This window comes from Artemia sp. Qi Xiang Cuo, chromosome 9, assembly GCF_049724085.1.
Source record: "Artemia sp. Qi Xiang Cuo chromosome 9, ASM4972408v1, whole genome shotgun sequence".
Lineage (NCBI taxonomy): Eukaryota > Metazoa > Arthropoda > Branchiopoda > Anostraca > Artemiidae > Artemia > Artemia sp. Qi Xiang Cuo.
This window is the reverse complement of record NC_142802.1, coordinates 59,919,682-59,943,866: the sequence shown is the minus strand read 5'-3', so window position 1 is coordinate 59,943,866 and position 24,185 is coordinate 59,919,682. Positions and strand designations below refer to the sequence as shown.

General features: G+C 37.5%; 1 protein-coding gene across 4 annotated transcripts in view; it reads left to right on the top strand.

Moving 5' to 3' along the window:
* LOC148948890 (uncharacterized) overlaps positions 1 to 24,185 on the top strand; it is a 431,863-nt gene that overhangs the window by 217,565 nt on the left and 190,113 nt on the right. Inside the window, exon 1 of one of the 4 annotated variants that reach the window (XM_089094802.1) lies at positions 13,205 to 13,399. The exons of the other annotated variants lie outside the window; for them this stretch is intronic. Within the exon in view, the coding sequence (XP_088950928.1) occupies positions 13,370 to 13,399 (30 nt within the window). The 5' untranslated portion in view covers positions 13,205 to 13,369. Of the gene's footprint in view, positions 1 to 13,204; positions 13,400 to 24,185 lie in introns of those variants that run through there. 4 annotated transcript variants of the gene reach the window in all.

The window sequence follows — 24,185 nt, the reverse complement described above, 5'->3', positions numbered from 1 at the left end:
TGATGTTTAAAGTTATCTTGCCTTCCCCAACTACTCCCTTAAAGTTTAACTCAATCCCCGCAGTGGTTTTCGAGGCATTGCTGATACGCCAGTTTGATAGTCTGGGTGAAAATACTGTCATTTAATTTACCTCACTGCTTCCCTGTGAACAGACCCAAAGTTCCCCTGGGCTAACTATGCCAAACTTGCACGTGGATCAGAGACATGTATTTGCTTATCCCTACATCTTGTCCCTCTAAATAGAAAATATTAAGTCTTCTTGGCTCCTCTCTGCAACACTCCGAAATTTGCATTTCTATCCCCGCAAGTCGTTTCCGATATATTTCAGGTATGCAATTTTGATAACCTAGCTTAGTGTTTTGTTTTGATCTACCTCGTCCTTTCTCCCTAAGCCCAAATTTGAGGTCCACATTTCTCCCCTTCAGCACCGCTTGAAACTTTGAGCTTGAGCTCCCAAACTTTTCCTGGGATAATGTAGATACATTATTTTATAACTTCGTACACTCTGTCTTTTCCGGTTTATAGCCTATCGCTACTTCACCGGGAGTAGATTCTAAAAAAAAGAAGCATGCTGTAGACTAAAACCTTTAGACACCTGCCTCCTCCCTCATGCTAAAACTCAAGGTCGACTTGTCCCGTCCTCTTTTTTAGCTCTAGCCTCTTTTTCAAGTTTAAATTCAACGTCTGCTGTCCCTCCCCTTACACACTCCCTGAAAGTTGCAACTTGATACCCCAGCCTGTTCCTGGTATTTTGTAGATACACCGTTTTGATAACCTGGCAACACAGAGTGTCTTTTGATCTTCCTTGCCATTTGACATTGCGTAGATTCAGAATAGTAACTGGTATGCTTAGTTATTCCCTATTCATACTTGTGTAAAATGTCTTACTCCTTTACCCCAACACTCCTACTCCCTGTCCCTACTAAATGTTTTTATCCATTGGAAAATATATGTCAGGTGCAGGCTCTATAGAGAGATTAAATAAAAAAAACAAGTTTTTTAAACTGAAAGTAAGGAGCGACATTAAAACTTAAAACGAACATAAATTATTCCGTATATGAAGGGGGCGGTCCCCTCCTCAACGCCTCGCTCTTTACGCTAAAGTTTTTTTATTGTTTAGAAAAATAGAGTTGTGAGAAAGTCAAACATTAGCGTTAGCATTATCCGTGATCTTTCTTCTGGCAAAAAATGGAAAATTCCACATTTTTGTAGATAGGAGCTTGAAACCTCTACAGTAGGGTTCTCTGATACGCTGAATATGATGGTGTGATTTTCATTAAGGTTCTATAACTTTTAGGGGGTCTTTCCCCCTTTTTTCAAAAATCAGCCAAATTTTCTCAGGCACGTAACTTTTGATGGGTAAGCTTAAACTTAATGAAACTTATATATTTGAAATCAGAATTAAAATCTGATTCTTTTGATGTATCTATTGGTATCAAAATCCCGTTTTTTAGAGTTTCGGTTACCATTGAGCCGGGTCGCTCCTTACTTACAGTTCGTTACCACGAACTGTTTGATGAATTAGGTTGAAAACAAACCGGCTTGCCAAATGGTGCACTCTCGGGGCTCTTGCGGTTATTCTTATTATTTATAATATTCTACGTGCGATCTGTATATTATGTGTTTTTCATTTTGTCCTCCCGCCCCTGAAATAAATTCATGCGTACGTACTTGTGCCCAGCTCTGTACGACTGTTGCCATGCGCACGCCCCTTATAAATCAGTTTCGGTGGAATTGGGTTGCCATGCACACATCTCTTATGAATCAATTTTGGTGGAATTTTAAAAAAAGCTCGTCAGCATGCAATTATCAAGCTGGGTAACATGGTAGAACCCTAAAAATTACCAAAAGGAGTATCGGGTTTATTTGCTTCTTTTAAACCTTGCATTAAGATTATTTGTAAATGTTCTGTTAAATTTGCTATGAAACATTGTAGTCCTTACTCTAACCAAGGGGTTGCCTCACTTTCAAAAAGCGCGTTCACCAGCTGTCACGTGCCACAATGGGTGGTCTTTCTTGGCACGAAGAGTCAAAGCAGTGCGAAAGTAGGCCATGCAAGGGAAAAAGTGGCACGTGAACGAGATGGTGGTGAAGATTGAGGAACCCCTCGATTTTAACGGTTAAGTTGACATATTCACTGCCATATTCATAGTTGTTTTATGGATTGTTATAACTGTATTATTCATATTCATGACCAATGGGAAAAAAGCTAAAATCTTTTTTCTACTCAAGACTTGATGTTTTTCACAGAGATGTACACACGGTAACGGTGTGATCCTGTAGCATAAACAATAACAGCACTATGATAAGCGTAACAGCATTTGGGGACACGGGCAAAACAATTTTTTTTAATTCATTTTTGTGGGGAGGGGCATTTTGGAAGAAGAAGCTTGTCAAAATCGAAACGAATAACGTACTCTGCAACAGACATGAGTATGTCGTAAAAATGGGAGGTCGGGTTAGGTTTCTTGATTTCAGAGGAAAAACTCTTTTCAACCTTGCTTCAAAATACTACTCTGTATAATGCTTAAACAATATTTTTGTATGAGCTTAAATTCTAAGATGAATGTTTTTGTAGTGCTGCAAGCATGTTCTCCTAATTCAACTCCCTACCCACGACCCCCTCCCACCTTTTCCTATCAAAGGTATAATATTATTTCGAAGTTGCAACAGACGTTATAGACGTATCACAAATGTCTTCCTATTTACATCTGTTGAAAATCTATAAAAGCTTTTGAATTTCTTACTTCAATTTCTTACAATCCAGAATTTCTTAACTTACAAGTTCCAGGATTGAACGTTGTAAGTGGGAAGGGGGGTCAAGCCTCATATTCTGGTTAATCTTTATTCGACGTACTTTTTTAGTGTCGCTCTATTTGAAAAATATTTTTTGTTCTAATTTAATCTTTATCGGTTTGTAATTTTTATATAGGGTCTTGTATATTATAGCGACCACACCCAAGAAGTTAAGTTAGGTTAACAATAATAAAATATACCAAAATATGATGAAAATATAATAAATTAGTAACAAAAATGGTGAAAAATAAAACAGAGAATTATGGAAAGTAGGCAGCCCAGAAGGCATTATATTGAATACCTAACCTAACAAACTCTACATATCAAATATTTAATTAAAATAAACCTGTATAATAGTTTATCTCACTCAGACTAAGCTGATTATCTCCGAGTGCACACAGAGAAATCGGTTTTACAACAGATCAAGAACAACAGTGTGGTCGCTATAATACACAAGTACCTTTAATATAAATACGATTTTTGTCACTTATAAATGAGAGTGGCTAACCTCATTTACGAGGACCGACCCTATATTTTCAACGTTAAATTGTTGCTTTAGCGGAAACAGACTATCATCCCAAGAGATTTTTTGTGTTATTTACTGTTTTGATATTAGGGAATAGATCAATACTCTGCAGTTAAAACGTATCTTGCGCTATAAACTAATGGTCAACGTTTAGAGTACAGCCAAGTGGGCCCCTATTCACACCCTGTGAGTCTCTGACCATCCGGTAGGCCACTGAAAGAAAGGGAGACACTTTATATCAAGATCTAGGAGGTAGAAAAGGAGTCAAGGCAAGGAGTGATTGCCAAGGCATACCAAATAGATTTAGTGGCGAGAGGTTATTACAGGGCCGGTGCTCACCATGGCTCCTCGAATTTTCAGTTAAACAAAAGCTGAGAATCTGAGCTCTAGCATGCGCACTGGTCTCCAGATTTTTGTAAAATTGCGTCAATACTCAGGATTTTAGACGTTTCATTTACCTTTTACAAAGTACTTCCATGGGGAAAGGAATACGAAGTATCCCAATCAAGTGAGAATTCAAGTCTATAGTTGTGGTTTTGCTTCATTTTTGCCCACCGTTTAGACTTTATCACGCGAAAGAGCTCTAAGACTCCCGCAGCCTCGGAGAAGCCTTCATGGAGTGAGACCTGAACACGTAGTTCGGATCAAGGCTGCCACCCCTAGTGATTTATCACTATTTTTACTGATTTTTTATATTGCCTAAACAAAAAAGAATCACGAAATCAGCACAAAAATCACTAGATTATTGAAGAAAATCACTAAAACCTAGTTGTTTTTTTTACCGGGCGGCAACCCTGGTTCGGACAAATCTCATCACCTATATCCTCAACGCTCACGTTTATGTATTTTGGACCTTCAATATTTTTATGAAAAATGTTGAAGCTCCTCTGAAGGGACTTGAAGCCTAGCCCCTGTGCCGTTTTTAGCTCTATTGTAAAATAATAAAACCCAACTATAATACACTGAGTTCACACAGCTGCAGCGGCGTCGTTGAGGGGGGAGGGCAGTTGCTCGTCCAATAATTTGTGAAAAATATAATTTATTAAATAGCTTTTAAACTGTTACTTCGTTTTAAGCACAGTTTATAGAATTATCCAGTAAGTTTATCGCAGATCATTTCTGGTCTTCATTCTCGGTACGAACAAAAAGCTCCTCCCACTTCTTTCTGCATTAGCGGGTTAGTCTGTTTCCGTCAATCAATGAGAAATGGTTACAAAGTGCAGTATTCGTAATAGCGGGTTTCCACTTGTTTCGTGTCCAAGAGAAATATGAAATGCCGCTTATGTTTCTATCTGCAAAAACGTTCTCTGGAGCACTCGCACCTTGGTCCGGGTTTTTATAATGGGTGAGATAGGGTATGATCATACTGCTAATTCTATAAACTGTGGTTTTAAGTGTCAAATTTACTCTTTACTTTGAACAGAAAATTATTTTTTTATTAATCTATTCTCGTTTTTAACGTAAGGAAAACGAAATTATAAGGAAACCAAAGGAAAGAGAGCAGAATAACGAAAAATCATGGAAAAAATGTTTGTTGTCCCATTGTTGGCTTCCTGCCAATAGATTTTGACTCGTAAAAAGGAAAATATAAGTTCTATTTTTTGACTGAGTAACCCCTAGCCAGTTTTCCACAATTTTTTTTCTATATGGTTGGACCAAAAAAAAACAACAAAAAAACACAAAGACAAATTCTTCATAGTATTGAATGATAATTGAATAGCGATCCTTGTCAATAACGAAAGTATAAGAGCCTAACTATTGATAACCTTCAATCAACGAATCAGCTTTTTATGGTGATCTTAAATATATATTTGTTTATTAGTAGTTCTTGCAGTTGTTAGAACACAAAAAAATTCGTATAATTATAACAAAAACTCAAGAAAAACAAGTTTTTTCAACTGAAAGTAAGGAGCAACATTAAAACTTAAAACGGACAGAAACTATTACATATATAAGGGAGGTTCCCCCTCCTCAACACCTCGCTCTTCAAGCTACAGTTTTTCGGCACTTTGAAAAAAGTTACTGATTGTTCTAATTAAACGACCCTTGTGTTTTAGGAATGGTTTTAAAGAATTTTAACCTAATGGTAGGAATGGACAAAATTTTAACTTAAGCGCAAAGAGTGAGATGTTGAAGAGGGTACAACCCCCCTCATGTGCGTAATAATTTCTGTTCGTTTTAAGTCTTATTGTTGCTCCTTACTTTCAGATGGAAAAAACTTGTTTTTTTTCTGATCGTTTTTTAAATAACGCTAGGATACCTGGCTCCACTTACACGGAAAAATCCCCCTTCCCTTAGAAGATAAAGCAAGACATATAAAGAACTTTCGTATATAAATTCTAGCAAATTCGGCCAGTGCAAAATTTCTTCTGAAAATTTCACTCCCCCCCCCTGGAAACCATCTTCTCCATTAAAAATTCTCCCAGCAGAAAATTCCTCCTACCCTCCCCACCCGAAAAATGTATGCATATTTCCCAATAACAAATAAACAAAGGGCGATTTTTATAACTTTAAAACCTTTTCCCAGGGGCTATGGGGGATCATTTTATCTCCAAAGATAAAGTTATAGGGCCTTTCGACTATGCTGAAGAAAAAAGCTATCTCAAAATTTTGATCGGACGATTTTGGGAAAAACGTGACGTGAAAGGGGGCCTAGTTGCCGTCCAATGTTTTTGGTCACTTAAAAAGGGCACTAGAACTTTACATTTCCATTAGAATGAGCCCTATCCCGACGTTCTAGGCCCGCTGGGTCGAGGAAAAACAACAACAAAAAAAACAAATAAACACGCATCCGTGATTTTTCTTTTGGCAAAAATTACAAAAGTCCACATTTGTGCAGATTTGAGCTTGAGACATCTGCAGTAGGGGTCTTTGATACGCTGAATCTGATGGTGCGATTTTCATTAAAATTATATGACTTTAACGGAGTCTTTTCTTCTTTTCCGAAAATCAGACAAATTTTCTCAGGCTCGTAGCTTTTGATGGGTAAGACTAAAATAAAAAAAAACTAATATATTGGGAATCAGCATAATAAGTCAATTCTTTTGATATATCTATTGACATCAAAATACTTTTTTTTAGAGTTTCGGTTACTATTGAGCCAGGTCGATGCAACTAAGTTACAGTTGATTACCACGAACTGTTCTATTACCCATAAAAATCCAAACAGTATTACCAAAAGTATTGTATTCATAAAGCTTCATAATTTCATGAAATGTAATTAAACACATAGAAAAGGTTTTTCAACTAAAGTAAGGAGCAAGTTTCAAATCTGTTCCTTGCTTTCAGTTGAAAAGCTCTTGTTTTATTTAATTTCTGATTGTTTTCCAAATCAAACCCAGGCCTAACCTAGATATAATTTGAGGTATCAGTTCCTCAAATCCCTGGTCAATTGCTCTTAAAAGTGCAAATCAATAAATGTACGCTGATTAGTAATAATTTGCAATTTCAATTTTGGAAAAATTTGGATATACTTAGGAAATTGGCGATGAATAGTAATTTTGGTAAAAAGTCCTTGTTAATATTACTACTAAAGAATTTTGGTTGGATGAAAAGGAGTATTATTGTTTGTATAGATGGAAATTCTGCGAGACTTTTGATCTTCTACATAACTGAAGCCATGGCAACCTCTACAATAGGATTTTCTTATCGACAAATACATTACATATTTTTTTAAATACATTGAAGTACTTCATAAAAATAGAAAAAGAAGGATATTACCATTGAAATTTGCTGAAAACTCAGTTCCTAGCAGTATTTGCCACCCCAAAGAAATTTCCTGGTAGGGCTGATGATGACCTGCCTGCCTTTTCCACCTCTGTGTGGTAGATATGGGAATGTAACATATTAGCTGTATAGAGAAACATTTTAATTAATTCCTTCTCCCCCTTTCTCTTTCAATATTTATCTGAAGCCTCATGAAGAGTATACAGTTTGTCCATAAAAATTTACTTTTGTAGGACTTTACCCTACCCCACCTAAACAATGACTCGCCCCCCCTCATTATAGCTAATGCGGAGTTACAGATCACTAAGCGTAACCTAACTTCATAACAAATGAAGCAAATCATCTTCATTCAATCCAGTTCTATCACTGTGCGGCATGATTTCTTTTGCAATTTGGAAGACTAAAATTTAATTATTGATACTTTTAAATCCATTAGCTTTTAAGGATTTTAAATTGATTGCAAATCCGTCCTCTTCGAGATAAAGTCGTAGTTTCGTGCCCTAAACCACCTAAACTGTCACCCAACCACCACTGCTATTTTGGCGTCTGGCCCCCTCCTGGGAATTTTCTGCCGGCGCCCTTGCAGCAGCTCATTGCTGACAATTTTAGTAAAAGCCAAGCACCAGCACGCATATTTATGATTGTTTAATGTTTGTTTATTGTTTATATGTATGGTGTAATGTTTTTAAATTTACCAAGTACCGTTTTAATTTTCTCCACTACCACTTGAATAGCACCTCCTCTTGCCCCCCCCCACCCCTAATAAAGATAATTTAGCTACGCCCCTGCACTATTTTCATGATATTTTGTTTTATTTTATTAGTATTCACCAAACTTCACTTCTCGACAGAACCTGAGTATGGTAACTATAAGACACAAGTATCTTTAAACCTTACACCCCCCCCCCCAAAAAAAAAAACTTAGCACAGCTACCCCTCGCCCTCTCTGGGAACATTTCTGTAGGCGTCCTTGATCTTTTGAATCACGGCATCCGTAAATCCCTTCTCCTTAGTCACGGGGTTTTTAGTGGTAGAACAGGTGGATTTGAAGCAAATCATTAGCTTGCTTTCTTATTTGTATGCGTAAAACTAAATACCCTTCAGCTGTTGTTTTATTGTTCCTTACGGTCTAAAGAAGGATTCTTCTATTTGAATATCTTGAACTCACTACATCTACCTGCTTGAGTTTTGAATTCAGTTTTCAATTAGTTCGTTACAAGCTATGCTAAAACTAAAAATTTACTGAAAAGTAAACTTTTACGTCAGGATTTCAAGTTACATTCCTGACGATTTTATCATGGTTTTATTGGATTTTTAACCACTAATGACTTTATCATCTACCAGCTACGACGAAGTAAGTAAATTCATTTTGTAATTGAATGCAGGGGCGGATCCACTATTTTTTTTTGGGTGGGGGGGGGCGCAAAATAGGTTGATCCGATAAACTTGCGTTAGGAGCTAGTTTAATTAACGCAAACTTGCGTTAATTAAGTAAATTACACTACTTTAGACCACGTTAGGCGGGGGCGCGCCCCTTTGCCCCTCCCCTGGATCCGTCACTGATTGAATGACGTAGTATTCTAGTTTGGAGCCAAGCGCAAAGGTAGGTAGTGCCTTTGCCCCTTGCTCCTTCCGAATTCTGGGTTGTATTGTCTTGTAACAGAGGAATCAGGTAGAAAAAGGAAATACATCATCCCCCTTCAAAATTCTTTTCAAATATAGTAATCGGTACCGTCAACATTGCGTCCCCCTTGCTCTAATCTGGATATAGCCCAAGGCTAGATGTAAAAGCCCAGTTTTTTTTTCTCTTTTTTTTTCAAATTCGCATTATTTGGCATTACGATTATGAACCAACCGTTGATGGGAAATAATACTAAAATTAATGCAAATCTGCAAAATCAGCAAATCTTGTTTATAGGCTAGAGCTGTATCCAGACATTGGCATTGGCATTGTTTCTAGCTCATACATATGTAGATAGGGGGGGGGGGAAGGAGGATTCTTCCCATTGCTTTTAGTGAAGAAACTGTTTTTAAGAATCTGGGGGGGGGGGCATTTCGTTTTTTCTGTGTTTGACTACAAGAGAATATTACCGAATTCCGTAGATTTCTGATAATTCTGTAGTTTTCTATACTTTTTGCATAAGTTGCCTATCTTTTCGAAGTCACTCATCTCCAAAATAAATCCCTGTAGAGTTTCTATCTGGAGCCCCTGAAATATTGATAATATTATCAAAATATGGACGCTCTATCATAGAACACCAGTTGAGTGAGGGTTTGTGGGGCTCAAAGGCTGGGAAATATCCAAAAGGAGTATTATTTCCTCTGTGGAAAACTGTTAACTCTCCTCCCCCTTCCCAAATAAAAGAATAGGAATTCTGGAATGACTTCTTCTCTATTGACACATGCATGAAAATATGCACGCTCTGATCATAGAACACCCGTTGAGTGATAATTTGTGGGACTGTGGTGCTCCAAGGCCACAGTTCATATAATTATCCAGTAAGCTTATCGCAGATCATTTCTGGTCTTCGTTCTCGGTGCGAACAAAAAGCTCCTCCCACTTCTTTCTGCATTAGCGGGTTAGTCTGTTTCCGATTGTTTCCAACAAAGTGCATTATTCGTAATAGCGAGTTTCCAATTGTTTCCGATTAGATCACAGTCTGTCTTGTCTACCCGTGAAAAGATCTGATGCCGCCTATGTTTCTATCTGCAAAAACGTTCTCTGGAGCACTCGCACCTTGGTCCGGGTTTTTATAATGGGTGAGATAGGGAAAGATCATACTGTGGTGCGAACAAAAAGCTCCTCCCACTTCTTTCTGCATTAGCGGGTTAGTCTGTTTCCGATTGTTCCCAACAAAGTGCATTATTCGTAATAGCGGGTTACCCCTAGCCAGTTTTCCACAATTTTTTTTCTATATGGTTGGACCAAAAAAAAACAAAAAAAAAACACAAAGACAAATTCTTCATAGTATTGAATGATAATTGAATAGCGATCCTTGTCAATAACGAAAGTATAAGAGCCTAACTATTGATAACCTTCAATCAACGAATCAGCTTTTTATGGTGATCTTAAATATATATTTGTTTATTAGTAGTTCTTGCAGTTGTTAGAACACAAAAAAATTCGTATAATTATAACAAAAACTCAAGAAAAACAAGTTTTTTCAACTGAAAGTAAGGAGCAGCATTAAAACTTAAAACGGACAGAAACTATTACGTATATAAGGGAGGTTCCCCCTCCTCAACACCTCGCTCTTCAAGCTACAGTTTTTTGGCACTTTTAAAAAAGTTACTGATTGTTCTAATTAAACGACCCTTGTGTTTTAGGAATGGTTTTAAAGAATTTTAACCTAATGGTAGGAATGGACAAAATTTTAACTTAAGCGCAAAGAGTGAGATGTTGAAGAGGGTACAACCCCCCTCATGTGCGTAATAATTTCTGTTCGTTTTAAGTCTTATTGTTGCTCCTTACTTTCAGATGGAAAAAACTTGTTTTTTTTCTGATCGTTTTTTAAATAACGCTAGGATACCTGGCTCCACTTACACGGAAAAATCCCCCTTCCCTTAGAAGATAAAGCAAGACATATAAAGAAATTTCGTATATAAATTCTAGCAAATTCGGCCAGTGCAAAATTTCTTCTGAAAATTTCACTCCCCCCCCCGGGAAACCAGCTTCTCCATTAAAAATTCTCCCAGCAGAAAATTCCTCCTACCCTCCCCACCCGAAAAAAGTATGCATATTTACCAATAACAAAAAAAAAAAGGGCGATTTTTATAACTTTAAAACCTTTTCCCAGGGGCTATGGGGGATCATTTTATCTCCAAAGATAAAGTTATAGGGCCTTTCGACTATGCTGAAGAAAAAAGCTATTTCAAAATTTTGATCGGACGATTTTGGGGAAAAAGTGACGTGAAAGGGGGCCTAGTTGCCGTCCAATTTTTTTGGTCACTTAAAAGGGGCACAAGAACTTTTCATTTCCATTAGAATGAGCCCTATCCCGACGTTCTAGGCCCGCTGGGTCGAGGAAAAAACAACAACAAAAAAAACAAATAAACACGCATCCGTGATTTTTCTTTTGGCAAAAATTACAAAAGTCCACATTTGTGCAGATTTGAGCTTGAGACATCTGCAGTAGGGGTCTTTGATACGCTGAATCTGATGGTGCGATTTTCATTAAAATTATATGACTTTAACGGAGTCTTTTCTTCTTTTCCGAAAATCAGACAAATTTTCTCAGGCTCGTAGCTTTTGATGGGTAAGACTAAACTAAAAAAAAACTAATATATTTGGAATCAGCATAATTAGTCAATTCTTTTGATATATATATTGACATCAAAATTCTGTTTTTTAGAGTTTTGGTTACTATTGAGCCAGGTCGCTGTAAGTAAGTTACAGTTCAATACCACGAACTGTTTTATTACCCATAAAAATCCAAACAGTATTACCAAAAGTATTGTATTCATAAAGCTTCATAATTTCATGAAATGTAATTAAACACATAGAAAAGGTTTTTCAACTAAAGTAAGGAGCAAGTTTCAAATCTGTTCCTTGCTTTCAGTTGAAAAGCTCTTGTTTTATTTAATTTCTGATTGTTTTCCAAATCAAACCCAGGCCTAACCTAGATATAATTTGAGGTATCAGTTCCTCAAATCCCTGGTCAATTGCTCTTAAAAGTGCAAATCAATAAATGTACGCTGATTAGTAATAATTTGCAATTTCAATTTTGGAAAAATTTGGATATACTTAGGAAATTGGCGATGAATAGTAATTTTGGTGAAAATTCCTTGTTAATATTACTACTAAAGAATTTTGGTTGGATGAAAAGGAGTATTATTGTTTGTATGGATGGAAATTCTGTGAAACTTTTGATCTTCTACATAACTAAAGCCATGACAACCTCTACAATAGGATTTTCTTATCGATAAATACATTACATATTTTTTTAAATACATTAAAGTACTTCATGTACATAGAACAAATAAAACACTACCTCTGAAAGCTGCTAAAAACTACGTTCCTAGCAGTATTTATCACCCCAAAGACGTATCGTGGTAGAGCTGATGATGACCTGCCTGCTTTTTCCAATTCTTTGCTGGTAGATATGAGAATTTAACATTTTAGCTGTATAGAGAAACATTTTAATTAATTCCTTCTCCCCTCTTCCTCTTTCAACATTTATCCGAAGCCTCATGAAGAGTATACAGTTTGTCCATTAAAGTGTACTTTTCTAAGAATCTACCCTACCCCCACCTAAACAATGACTCAACCCCCCCTCCCCCTCATTATAGCTAATGGCAATTACAGATCACCAAACGTAGCATAATTTCATTACAAATAAAGCGAATCATCTTGGTTGAATCCAGTACTACCACCGTGTGGCATGACTTTTTTGCAATTGGGAAGCCTAAAATATAGTTATTGATTCTTTTAAATCAGTTAGCTTCTCAGAATTTTAAATTGATTGCAAATCCGTCCTCTTCGGGGTAGAGTCGTAGTTTGGTGCCCTAAACCACCTAAACTGTCACCCAACCACCACTGCTATTTTGGCGTCTGGCCCCCTGGAATTTTCTGCCGGCGCCCTTGCAGCAGCTCATTGCTGACAATTTTAGTAAAAGCCAAGCACCAGCACGCATATTTATGATTGTTTAATGTTTGTTTATTGTTTATATGTATGGTGTAATGTTTTTAAATTTACCAAGTACCGTTTTAATTTTCTCCACTACCACTTGAATAGCACCTCCTCTTGCCCCCCCACCCCTAATAAAGATAATTTAGCTACGCCCCTGCACTATTTTCATGATATTTTGTTTTATTTTATTAGTATTCACCAAACTTCACTTCTCGACAGAACCTGAGTATGGTAACTATAAGACACAAGTATCTTTAAACCTTACACCCCCCCCCCAAAAAAAAAAAACTTAGCACAGCTACCCCTCGCCCTCTCTGGGAACATTTCTGTAGGCGTCCTTGATCTTTTGAATCACGGCATCCGTAAATCCCTTCTCCTTAGTCACGGGGTTTTTAGTGGTAGAACAGGTGGATTTGAAGCAAATCATTAGCTTGCTTTCTTATTTGTATGCGTAAAACTAAATACCCTTCAGCTGTTGTTTTATTGTTCCTTACGGTCTAAAGAAGGATTCTTCTATTTGAATATCTTGAACTCACTACATCTACCTGCTTGAGTTTTGAATTCAGTTTTCAATTAGTTCGTTACAAGCTATGCTAAAACTAAAAATTTACTGAAAAGTAAACTTTTACGTCAGGATTTCAAGTTACATTCCTGACGATTTTATCATGGTTTTATTGGATTTTTAACCACTAATGACTTTATCATCTACCAGCTACGACGAAGTAAGTTACTTCATTTTGTAATTGAATGCAGGGGCGGATCCAGTATTTTTTTTTGGGTGGGGGGGGCGCAAAATAGGTTGATCCGATAAAATTGCGTTAGGAGCTAGTTTAATTAACGCAAACTTGCGTTAATTAAGTAAATTACACTACTTTAGACCACGTTAGGCGGGGGCGCGCCCCTTTGCCCCTCCCCTGGATCCGTCACTGATTGAATGACGTAGTATTCTAGTTTGGAGCCAAGCGCAAAGGTAGGTAGTGCCTTTGCCCCTTGCTCCTTCCGAATTCTGGGTTGTATTGTCTTGTAACAGAGGAATCAGGTAGAAAAAGGAAATACATCATTCCCCTTCAAAATTCTTTTCAAATATAGTAATCGGTACCGTCAACATTGCGTCCCCCTTGCTCTAATCTGGATATAGCCCAAGGCTAGATGTAAAAGCCCAGTTTTTTTTTCTCTTTTTTTTTTCAAATTCGCATTATTTGGCATTACGATTATGAACCAACCGTTGATGGGAAATAATACTAAAATTAATGCAAATCTGCAAAATCAGCAAATCTTGTTTATAGGCTAGAGCTGTATCCAGACATTGGCATTGGCATTGTTTCTAGCTCATACATATGTAGATAGGGGGGGAAGGAGGATTCTTCCCATTGCTTTTAGTGAAGAAACTGTTTTTAAGAATCTGGGGGGGGCATTTCGTTTTTTCTGTGTTTGACTACAAGAGAATATTACCGAATTCCGTAGATTTCTGATAATTCTGTAGTTTTCTATACTTTTTGCATAAGTTGCCTATCTTTTCGAAGTCACTCATCTCCAAAATAAATCCCTGTAGAGTTTCTATCTGGAGCCCCCTGAAATATTGATAATATTATCAAAATATGGACGCTCTATCATAGAACACCAGTTGAGTGAGGGTTTGTGGGGCTCAAAGGCTGGGAAATATCCAAAAGGAGTATTATTTCCTCTGTGGAAAACTGTTAACTCTCCTCCCCCTTCCCAAATAAAAGAATAGGAATTCTGGAATGACTTCTTCTCTATTGACACATGCATGAAAATATGCACGCTCTGATCATAGAACACCCGTTGAGTGATAATTTGTGGGACTGTGGTGCTCCAAGGCCACAGTTCATATAATTATCCAGTAAGCTTATCGCAGATCATTTCTGGTCTTCGTTCTCGGTGCGAACAAAAAGCTCCTCCCACTTCTTTCTGCATTAGCGGGTTAGTCTGTTTCCGATTGTTTCCAACAAAGTGCATTATTCGTAATAGCGAGTTTCCAATTGTTTCCGATTAGATCACAGTCTGTCTTGTCTACCCGTGAAAAGATCTGATGCCGCCTATGTTTCTATCTGCAAAAACGTTCTCTGGAGCACTCGCACCTTGGTCCGGGTTTTTATAATGGGTGAGATAGGGAAAGATCATACTGTGGTGCGAACAAAAAGCTCCTCCCACTTCTTTCTGCATTAGCGGGTTAGTCTGTTTCCGATTGTTTCCAACAAAGTGCATTATTCGTAATAGCGGGTTTCCACTTGTTTCCGATTAGATCACAGTCTGACTTGTCTACCCGTGAAAAGATCTGATGCCGCCTATGTTTCTATCTGCAAAAACATTCTCTGGAGCACTCGCACCTTGGTCCGGGTTTTTATAATGGGTGAGATAGGGAACGATCATACTGGATAATTATATAAACTGTGTCCAAGGCAAGGAAATAACCAAACGAAGTATTTTTTCCTCCCTGGAAATCTTTTCTCCCCCCCCCCTTCAAAAAAGAAGAATTCTGAGATGAAATCTATTCATCATATATTCAGATATCAATTAGTTTACTCGGAACTGAAGTATTATACCGACCACACTCAAGAAGTGAAGTTAGGTTAATCATAATGAAATATACCAAACTATGAAGAAAATATAATACTTTAGTAAAAAAGTTATGGAATCTAGTACAGAGAATTATGGAAAGCGGACCACCCAGAACGTATTATATTACGTACCTAATCTAACCTAACCAACTCTATATATTAAATATTTATTAAAATGTACCTGCATAGTTGTTTATCTCACTCAGGCTAAGCTGATTATCTCCAAATGCACATAGATAAACTGGTTTTAAACAGATCTAGAACAACAGTGTGGCTGGTATAATACGTAAGTCACTAAGCTCTATGAATCTACTCGCCAAATAGAAGTAAAAACATTAATCCATTTCTAAATCACTACAATTTAAAATTTTTGTTTTCGAGTTTCCGGTTTACTGATTTTTCAAAACGTTATCTACTTTCGCTCGTTGAATAAGTCCAGAGATTTTTTCTTTGTCGAGAACATAATCGATATCACACTTTTTTCTTTATACCAATATAGTTGAGTACAGTTGATCCCTCATACTTTGCTCTGATTATGGAAATCCTAGTAACGAACTTAGCTAGTTTTTTGTTGCTAGGTTGTGATTTTATTTTTGTTAGATTATAATCTTATTAGCACGCTCTTCGCGGTTTCCAAGAATTTATTCTTTCTCAAGAATCTTGGGGTTTATTCCAGTTTAAATTGAGTCTTAAGCCAAAGTGGAGCCGATCTCAGTTGATTTATTATACTTAGTATACCTGGTAGTATAGGCTACCAATACTAGCAGAAGGGCATGTCGGAAGACAGGCATTTAAAAAAAGAGAGAAAAAAAAACATCTTGTATTCTCTTGTGAGCACCAGAGAAAATGTTTTTTGCCCTTCCCCAGTACGTAAATTTGAAATCCTATTATCTCCCCTAAAAAAATAAAAAAAAACTCCTGAAAGTTTCAGTTCGGTCCCCAGCCGTGAGACAAAATGGAGTTGAGTTATCATAACTACTTAAAAAATCCATCAGGATTTTAATGAAACCCCCTTACTGTTTAAGGCCATTGTATACCTAAATATCATTTTGCGAGTCTCAACGTTGGCTGACCGTCTCAAAGATGGGAGCCGGCGTTTCCCCTGGAATATTTTTTGCCAAAAAACGATTGTGGATAAAACAACAACAAGTAAAACAACAGGGAATTTACTTACCTAAGACGGTGAAATATTTTTAAAGCTTATGAATATTTCGGCTTTATATCCAAGAGCCGTCCTCAACAAACTATGTATAAAAATGAAATAAAACAGATACTTAAATGGGATCTTTAACACTAATGTTGAAAAATTAAAACAGTCCCAAGTTTGTTGTTTTATGATGGAAAGGCAGTGTGGTCTTAGTCGTTATTTGAAGATCATCGATTTGTCTTTTTATTATTGTTTTATTCCCCAGGGATGATTTTATCGAAACCAGGGTCCTAGAAGATAGGAAGAGCGCTTATCTGAACCAAAATTAAAGTCTAAGTGCCCTTTTAAGTGACCAATTAGAATGGAGGGTAACTAGCCCCCTTACCATGACCCTTTTTCCTCCAAAGGCATCCGAATGACCCCCCCCCCCATCTCCCTAGAGAAAGGACTATGATTTTTTTGGTCTACGCCTTTATTATTGGTGCTGAGGAGGGTAGTAGTGTGTTAGTGCCCAAGTAGTGACCAAGTTGTTTCAGATTATGTTTCCCAATTATAAATCATGCCTATAAGAATGGACAAATTAGATAGTTTACAATCCTTCCCCGGGGGATGTCTGTTCCTTCTTCTACTTCCCACTCAGCATGATTTTAAAGTTCCTAATAAAGGCCCCCCAAAAATACCTCTTTGTCCTTGGGTATCCCATGCCCCAGAACTTCAGGATGTGGACCTCTTGCCCCCCAGACAAAATTCTGAAAGGCTGAAGGTTAGTACAAAATGTGCCAAGGTTAGCTTGGGTGGGTTAAACGAGCTAGTTTGCTTCATGTTGACAGGTAAACTTTTCAGGGAGTCTTGTTTCTTTTGTCCTCTTCCATATTTTAGAGTACATATACTATGCTGCAGTTTAGAGTTGGCAAAAAAACGGAACAAAATCCTCAAGTGCTAGAAGGCGCTGGTGACTTTTCTTTTTGTCACTAGCGGAATTTTCCACTCTTGAGTCTTATAAGTTCGATATATTCGTTGGTATGGGCTACCACGTTGATTTTGAATTGAAGTTATCAAGTATTTTGCAGTTGGTTGCATAGGTTGCATCAAGATATGGCTAATTGTAGACAGAGAAAAGTTCGTGGTAACTAACTGTAAATAAGAAACTACCCGGCTCAATAGTAACCGAAACTCTAAAAAATGGAATTTTGATGCCTACGATATATCAAAAGAATTGGCTTATTATGCTGATTTCAAATGTGTTAGTTTCATTAAGTTTAGTATTATCATCAAAGGCTACCAGCCTGGGAAAATTTGTCTGATCTTTGAAAAAAGAGGATACCCACTAAAAAGCATAAAATCTTAATCAAAATCGCACCATCAGATTCAGCGTATCAGAGAACCCTACTATAGAGGTTTCAAGCTCCTATAAAAAAAAAAAAATGTAAAATTTTGTATTTTTTGCCAGAAGAAAGATCACGGATGCGTGTTTATTTATTTTTTTCTCTTTGGGTAATTGTATCGAACCAGTGGTCCTGGAATGTCGGGAGAAGGATCATTCGAACGGAAATTAAAAGTTCTAGTGCCTTTAATTAAGTGAACAAAAAGATTGGAGGATAATTAGGCTCCCTCCCACGTCTTTTTTTCAAAATCGGATCAAAATTTTGATCTAGCCATTTTGTTCAGCATAGTTGAAAGGCCGAATAACAATGCCAGCCCCTGGGGAAAGGTCTTTCAGTTTCAAAATCTGCCCATTGTTTACGTATAGTATTTGTTATTGAGAAGTATGCTTACATTTTTCGAGTGGGGGAGGGGGGCGAATTTTCTACTGGTGGTATTTTCCGCAGCAATAATTTTCTATGGGGAGGGAAATTTCCAGGGGGTGATTTTTTTAGGGAAAAGTTTTATGCTGGGGGAATTTTCCAGAATTCTAATACGAAATTCTTCTTATGTCTTGCTTTCTCTTTATCGACTCAATTTTACGCGTGGAGATTTTAAGGGTAATTATCCGGGGTAAATTTTTACCAAGATTGAATTGTCTAAAGAATAAATTCGTGAGGAGGAGGGATTTTTTCCGTGGATGTGTCGATTTCCTCGCATTATATAAAAAAGGTCAGAAATTAAATAAAAAAACAAGTTTTGTCAACTGAAAGTAAGGAGCAGCATTAAACCTTAAAACGAACAGAAATTATTACATGTATCAATCAATCAATTTTATTCAATCAATAAACTCAACAAAATACACTTAAATATAAGCTCCCTCGTAACAAAATGAAACAAATACAGAAAAAACAAAAATATTTTCAACATCACACATTCGCACCTTTAAGAGACTCGAAAAAAAAAAAAAAAGCAGGGGACTATTATGGGGGCTGCTCCTCCTCAACGCTTCGTTCTTTACGCCAAAGTTTGAATTTTGTCCCAATTATTTAAGAACGACTCCTGAAACACTGAGTTCGTTTAATTAGAACAATAAGAAGCTTTTTTAAGTAATAAAAAACTTTAGCGTTAAAGGCGAGGTGAGTAGAAAGGCCTTATTGACTCGTGATACCCACCCCTGCTGCCATCTACAATTTAGTCTAACTCTGTCAGTACACCAAATAAGGACATAGAGTCCCTAGGGAGAACACGTGGTTAATCAAAGTGGGTCAATGACCTAAATTTCCAAAGGTGCTGTTGTTGTTGTTGTTTTGGGCAAGTGCATGCTCAAGGCGAATGTTATGCCATCCAGGAATCCTGGAAGCAATTAGATCACGTGTTTTCTTCTCAGCCAATCAGCGAGTCGGATACATATCCTTTCGCAGCCAATCAGAGGCTCGCTTATATATGATTTTCCCTGTTACATAACAATTCACCCTTGAGATTTCGCATATAACGGGTATGCATTGTGATTAAATTATCAGACAGTATTTTGACACAGTTCAAACAACTAAAATGGATAGTATTGATGAGTTACAAGCCTTGGCAACTTCAATTTACCATGTAAGTTCTGATTTAATACATTTTCACTTTTTATTTTCAAAATAAAATTATTTTCCTTGATCAACCTCCAGTATATTCAGGTAAATCCCTTCCCCCCTCCCACTCTAATACAAACATCACTATGCAATCTTTTATACTCACTAGAGAACACAAAATATATTCCTTTTACCCTCAAAACCTAATCCCATCTCACTGTTTTACAATCAAAATTCTCGCAAATAGAAATAATTATCTTTTCGATAAATTTAGCTTTTTTCTATTGCGATTTAAAGTTTCCAATGACTTCTGCCAATTCTTAATGCAATATGCCGCTCTGGTTTGACATAATGAGTTTTGTCCCCCTTTTCCCGTGTTTTTACGAACGCGGTGCTAAGACCAAGGAACTGTTTCTCCGTCAAATTAAAAACTCATTTTTCAGACAATTGCAAAAATTGAGCGTAGTCCTATGCAATGCTCTATTTTGGAGAAGTGAAATGGATTATTTTCAAATAGATCGGAGACCAATCTGCTGCATGGGATTATATCTTTCGGGGGGAGGAGGGGGTATTTTTCCATGTCTTTTCTCAGGGATATTTTCCGTGGGGATTATTGTCCTCGGGCTGTTTTTTCTGGGGGTGAAGGGTAAATACCAGCTACCGAAAAAGGATAAGGAAAGATAAAAAAATACCGCTAATACTTTAAATGCATCAAACGAGGCATGCTCAATGCACATTAAAACCAGAAAAGATCAGAAACGCAAAAAAATAAGAAATTCTACAAACAACTTAGAAACAAAACTAGGCCGACTTTTATAGGCTGATTTTTGAACAGCTCAGTGAGCCGTAACTCTTCTTTCTCAGATTTAAAAGGATGCGATTTCTTTCGGGGGGGGGGGAGAGGGTATTTTTTAATGTCTTTTCTCAGGGATATTTTCCGTGGGGATTATTTTCCTCGGGCTGTTTTTTCTGGGGGTGGGGGTAAATACCAGCTACCGAAAAAGGATAAGAAAAGATAAAAAAAAATACCGCTAATACTTTAAATGCATCAAACGAGGCATGCTCAATGCAGATTAAAACCAGAAAAGAACAGAAACGCCTAAAAATAAGAAATTCTTCAAACAGCTTAGAAACAAACTAGGCCGACTTTTATAGGCTGAATTTTGAACGGCTTAGTGAGCCGTGATTCATCTTTCTCAGATTCAAAAAAGGATGCGACTAGTATATTTCACGAATTTTTTTTACGTTGTGCTTTACTGAAAGGAGATAAATGTTTTTCTAGACAAGTGATTATGGTTAGTGGGGGGATGAGGGTACTAATTTTCCTTCTGTACAAAAGGGAGAATTATCCCTTATTTGAAATTTTATTTAACCCCCAGTCATATACGGATTAATTTCTGTTCATTTTACATTTTATTGACACTCCTTACTTTCAGTAAGAAAAAACTTGTTTTTATATATTGGATAGCTGAAAAAGAACCATAGCTTAGATCATTGCTTCGATGTTTGGCTAAATAAGTAAAGACTAAATATTCACATTTTCAACGTTTAGTATTAAGGAGATTTTCTTCAAACAGCTTAGAAACAAACTAGGCCGACTTTTATAGGCTGAATTTTGAACGGCTCAGTGAGCCGTAATTCATCTTTCTCAGATTCAAGAAAAGGATGCGACTAGTATATTTCACGAAATTTTTTTATGTTTTGCTTTACTGAAATGAGATAAATGCTTTTCTAGACAAAATTATGGTTAGTGTGGGGGGGGGATGGGGGCACTAATTTTCCTTCTGTAAAAAAGGGAGAAATTATTTTCCATACTAACTTTTTTCTCGTTTTTTTAAGGACAATTATGAAGAATGTATGGCGCCTCCCACAAAGAAAGCGAGAGAGGACGAGGCAAGACCATCCATTATTAAGTATGCTGGCCCGACCCCAAAACAAGTGTTAACTGCCCAACTGCAACAATCTGTGCAGACAACAATGCAACCAGGTCAAAAACTAAAGAGTAAATGGACAGCTGCTTTCTATGGAATACCTGTCCCGTCTATACAAGGTCCGCCGACGATGGTACAACATGTTTCGCCTGGGCCTTCGAGTATTCAAATACAGCCGGAATTTGCAAATGTGAGTATTTTTTCTTCAAACTATCTTATAGAAATATATAAAAACAAAACTTTTATTTTCAACCTAATATAAACTTATCTCAGCGGGATATTAAAATATTAACCCCTCGCCCCCCCCCAACCATTGTTTTAAATTTATCTGCCCCCCTCAGAGATATCTAAATATAATGAAATTTTTTTGCTTGCTAGTCAAAAGAAACCGCTCCTCTTTTTCTAATCTTTGCTATTTTCTATGCATTCCCCCTATCTCCTCGCCGCTATCTCATAAGCGAATATTTTTCATGGGTAATTTCTAGTCAATTAATGCTCACCATTTGAAACTCAAAATCCCCTATTTTTCACAATTGAATATCACAAAGTTTTAAGAGAAGGCCGTGAGATTATTCCCATTTATCTATCTGTCACATATGGATCCCGTATTTTGCGCAAGGATATTTTTAAAATAGCTTTCAATCTTACAAACCCTTGCCAAGATTTTAGTGATGGGGAAACATTGTTGACAATATACTGAGTAAACGGTTTACAGCATTTAATTGTACTGTTTCCTCGTCTGAAGTTCAGTCTTGGAAATCGGAACACTCGCGCGGTGGCTTACAATAATTGTGAGCTAATGAGGAGTTCACCGAACCTGTAGAACGGATTTAGAGAGAAACTTGGACTTATGCAGTCTAAGCGAATATTTCAACTTTTGGCGGACATTATGTAAACGGCTGGGAGCCACGGTGGGGACCAGGAAGCGCCGCTGGGCCCGAGAAGCGCTGCAGGAAGCGCCGTTGGGCCCGAGAAGCTCCGCGGGAAATGCTGCGGGCCGGGGAAGTGCCGTGGGAAGCGCCGGGGAAGCGCTGCGGGATGGCGGTTTGGAAGCGCCGGTGGGCCCGAGAAGCGCCGGGGGAAGCGCCACGGGAAAGCGCTGCGGGATGCGCTGCGATGGCCGGCTCGGAGGGGGGAGCATTAAATAGTGGAAATTGGGAAAGGGAGTTGTTTGAACAAAATCAAATTTTGTTCTTCTATGTAAAGCGGGGTTTTAGATTTTCGTTAAGAAGAATTTTCTTTCTGTTGAATTAACCAAATGCTACTATGTGCATACTGCTACTACTACTACTACTACGCGCGTTTTAAATAATAATAATCCAAATTTTAAAAACAGTAGGGATGATTTGAACACTTTGAAAATAAGCTATTTTTTCATTTATAGGAAAATGAGCCATTGGTACCATATTCATTGTCACCATCATCATCAGTTGGAGAAGGAAAGGACCTCTCCAACAATTCACTGGAAATATCGTCGTCGTTAAATATTGATGAGTTTTTAGTTGATTATTTTAATGTAGATTATAGCGCAGTTGAGCAGGGGGACTTACCTTTGCTAAGTCCAAACACGCTACAGCTTTTGGACGATTTTACAAACGAATTAACTGGGAACCCTCCTCCTCCTCCAGCCTCCGATACCCTAACAAATCCACTTCAAATAACTGAAGTGGAGCATTCGCATACCCCAAATATTGTTGAACAACTTGGGGGAGGGAGTGTCGATGATATACAAGAGGGGGAGGGGGGTAATGACCAATTGACACCCTTGTCAGACTTTCAGCTGTCCAACACAATTTTAAATGCAATAGTTGTTTACACTGCGACTTTTGGGGACCCGTTTATTTCACTTATGGGGGGGGGGAATTTGTGTTTGATCCTGTAGAAATTGTGCATGCCTATGTAGATAAAATTCGTGCACTGCTAGAGAACCAAATTCAGTTGTGGGGGAGGGATTCAATTAAGGTTTCAATTGTTTTAAAGGTATTCTATTTAAATGAGGGGAAAAGCGAAGTTTACCACCATTATTTACATTCTGAGATGCGTGTGATTTATCTGAATTTAGAAAAATTTGAGGGTGTTTTTAGCGAGTGGGTTGGTCAAATTATTGCGCATCTCGAGAACTTTAATGAAAACGGTAGTGGGTCTGTGGTTTTATTTATTGAAAATTTAAGTGTGAATATCTGTAAATTTAAGAAAGATTTTATTTTAAGAGGGGGGCTGGGTCTGATAGGTCAATAGTTTTAAATTATAATCCAGATCTAGAAGGTAGTAAAGGTGTCCATCGGATCTGTTTTTAAACAGGTGAAAAATGTTTCAGGTATGCTTTCCTCATATCAGCATTCGAGCCTCTAGCACTTGACGCTACCAAGATGAATTTGGACGATTGGGCTGTACATGGGAAGGAAGGGTCCAATTTTCCCATTGTAGATTTCTCTTGTTTAGAAGGAAAATACCCAGTAACGTTACGATCCATTGATATTTTTGAAAGGGCCAATGTCCATTTAAATATCGGCGTTACTGTGGTTCAGTATGAAACTGAATTTGAAGATGGGGTTCGTTTAAAAAAGAAGGGGGTGGTCTTCCCTGTAAGGGGCCCGTCAATTGAATTAGTCAGACACTGGGTTTGGTTGTTGTATACACCACCATCTAGTGACCTTGCCAATTCAATTGGCCATTTTAATCCGATCACAGACATTAGTAGAGTTCTGGGGGGTGGTAGGCACAGGGGGGAACGTTTCTACCGTCCAACATGTCTGTCACAATTCTGTAGTGATATAAAACTACGGAATCATATGAAGCATTGTAGACGGCATGGCTACCAAACAGTGGAAACGGTTTCAGGGGATAAGGCCATTTTACGCTTTAAAATTTTCCAGAAAACCCTCCTCCTGTGCAACAAAATATCTTTGGAC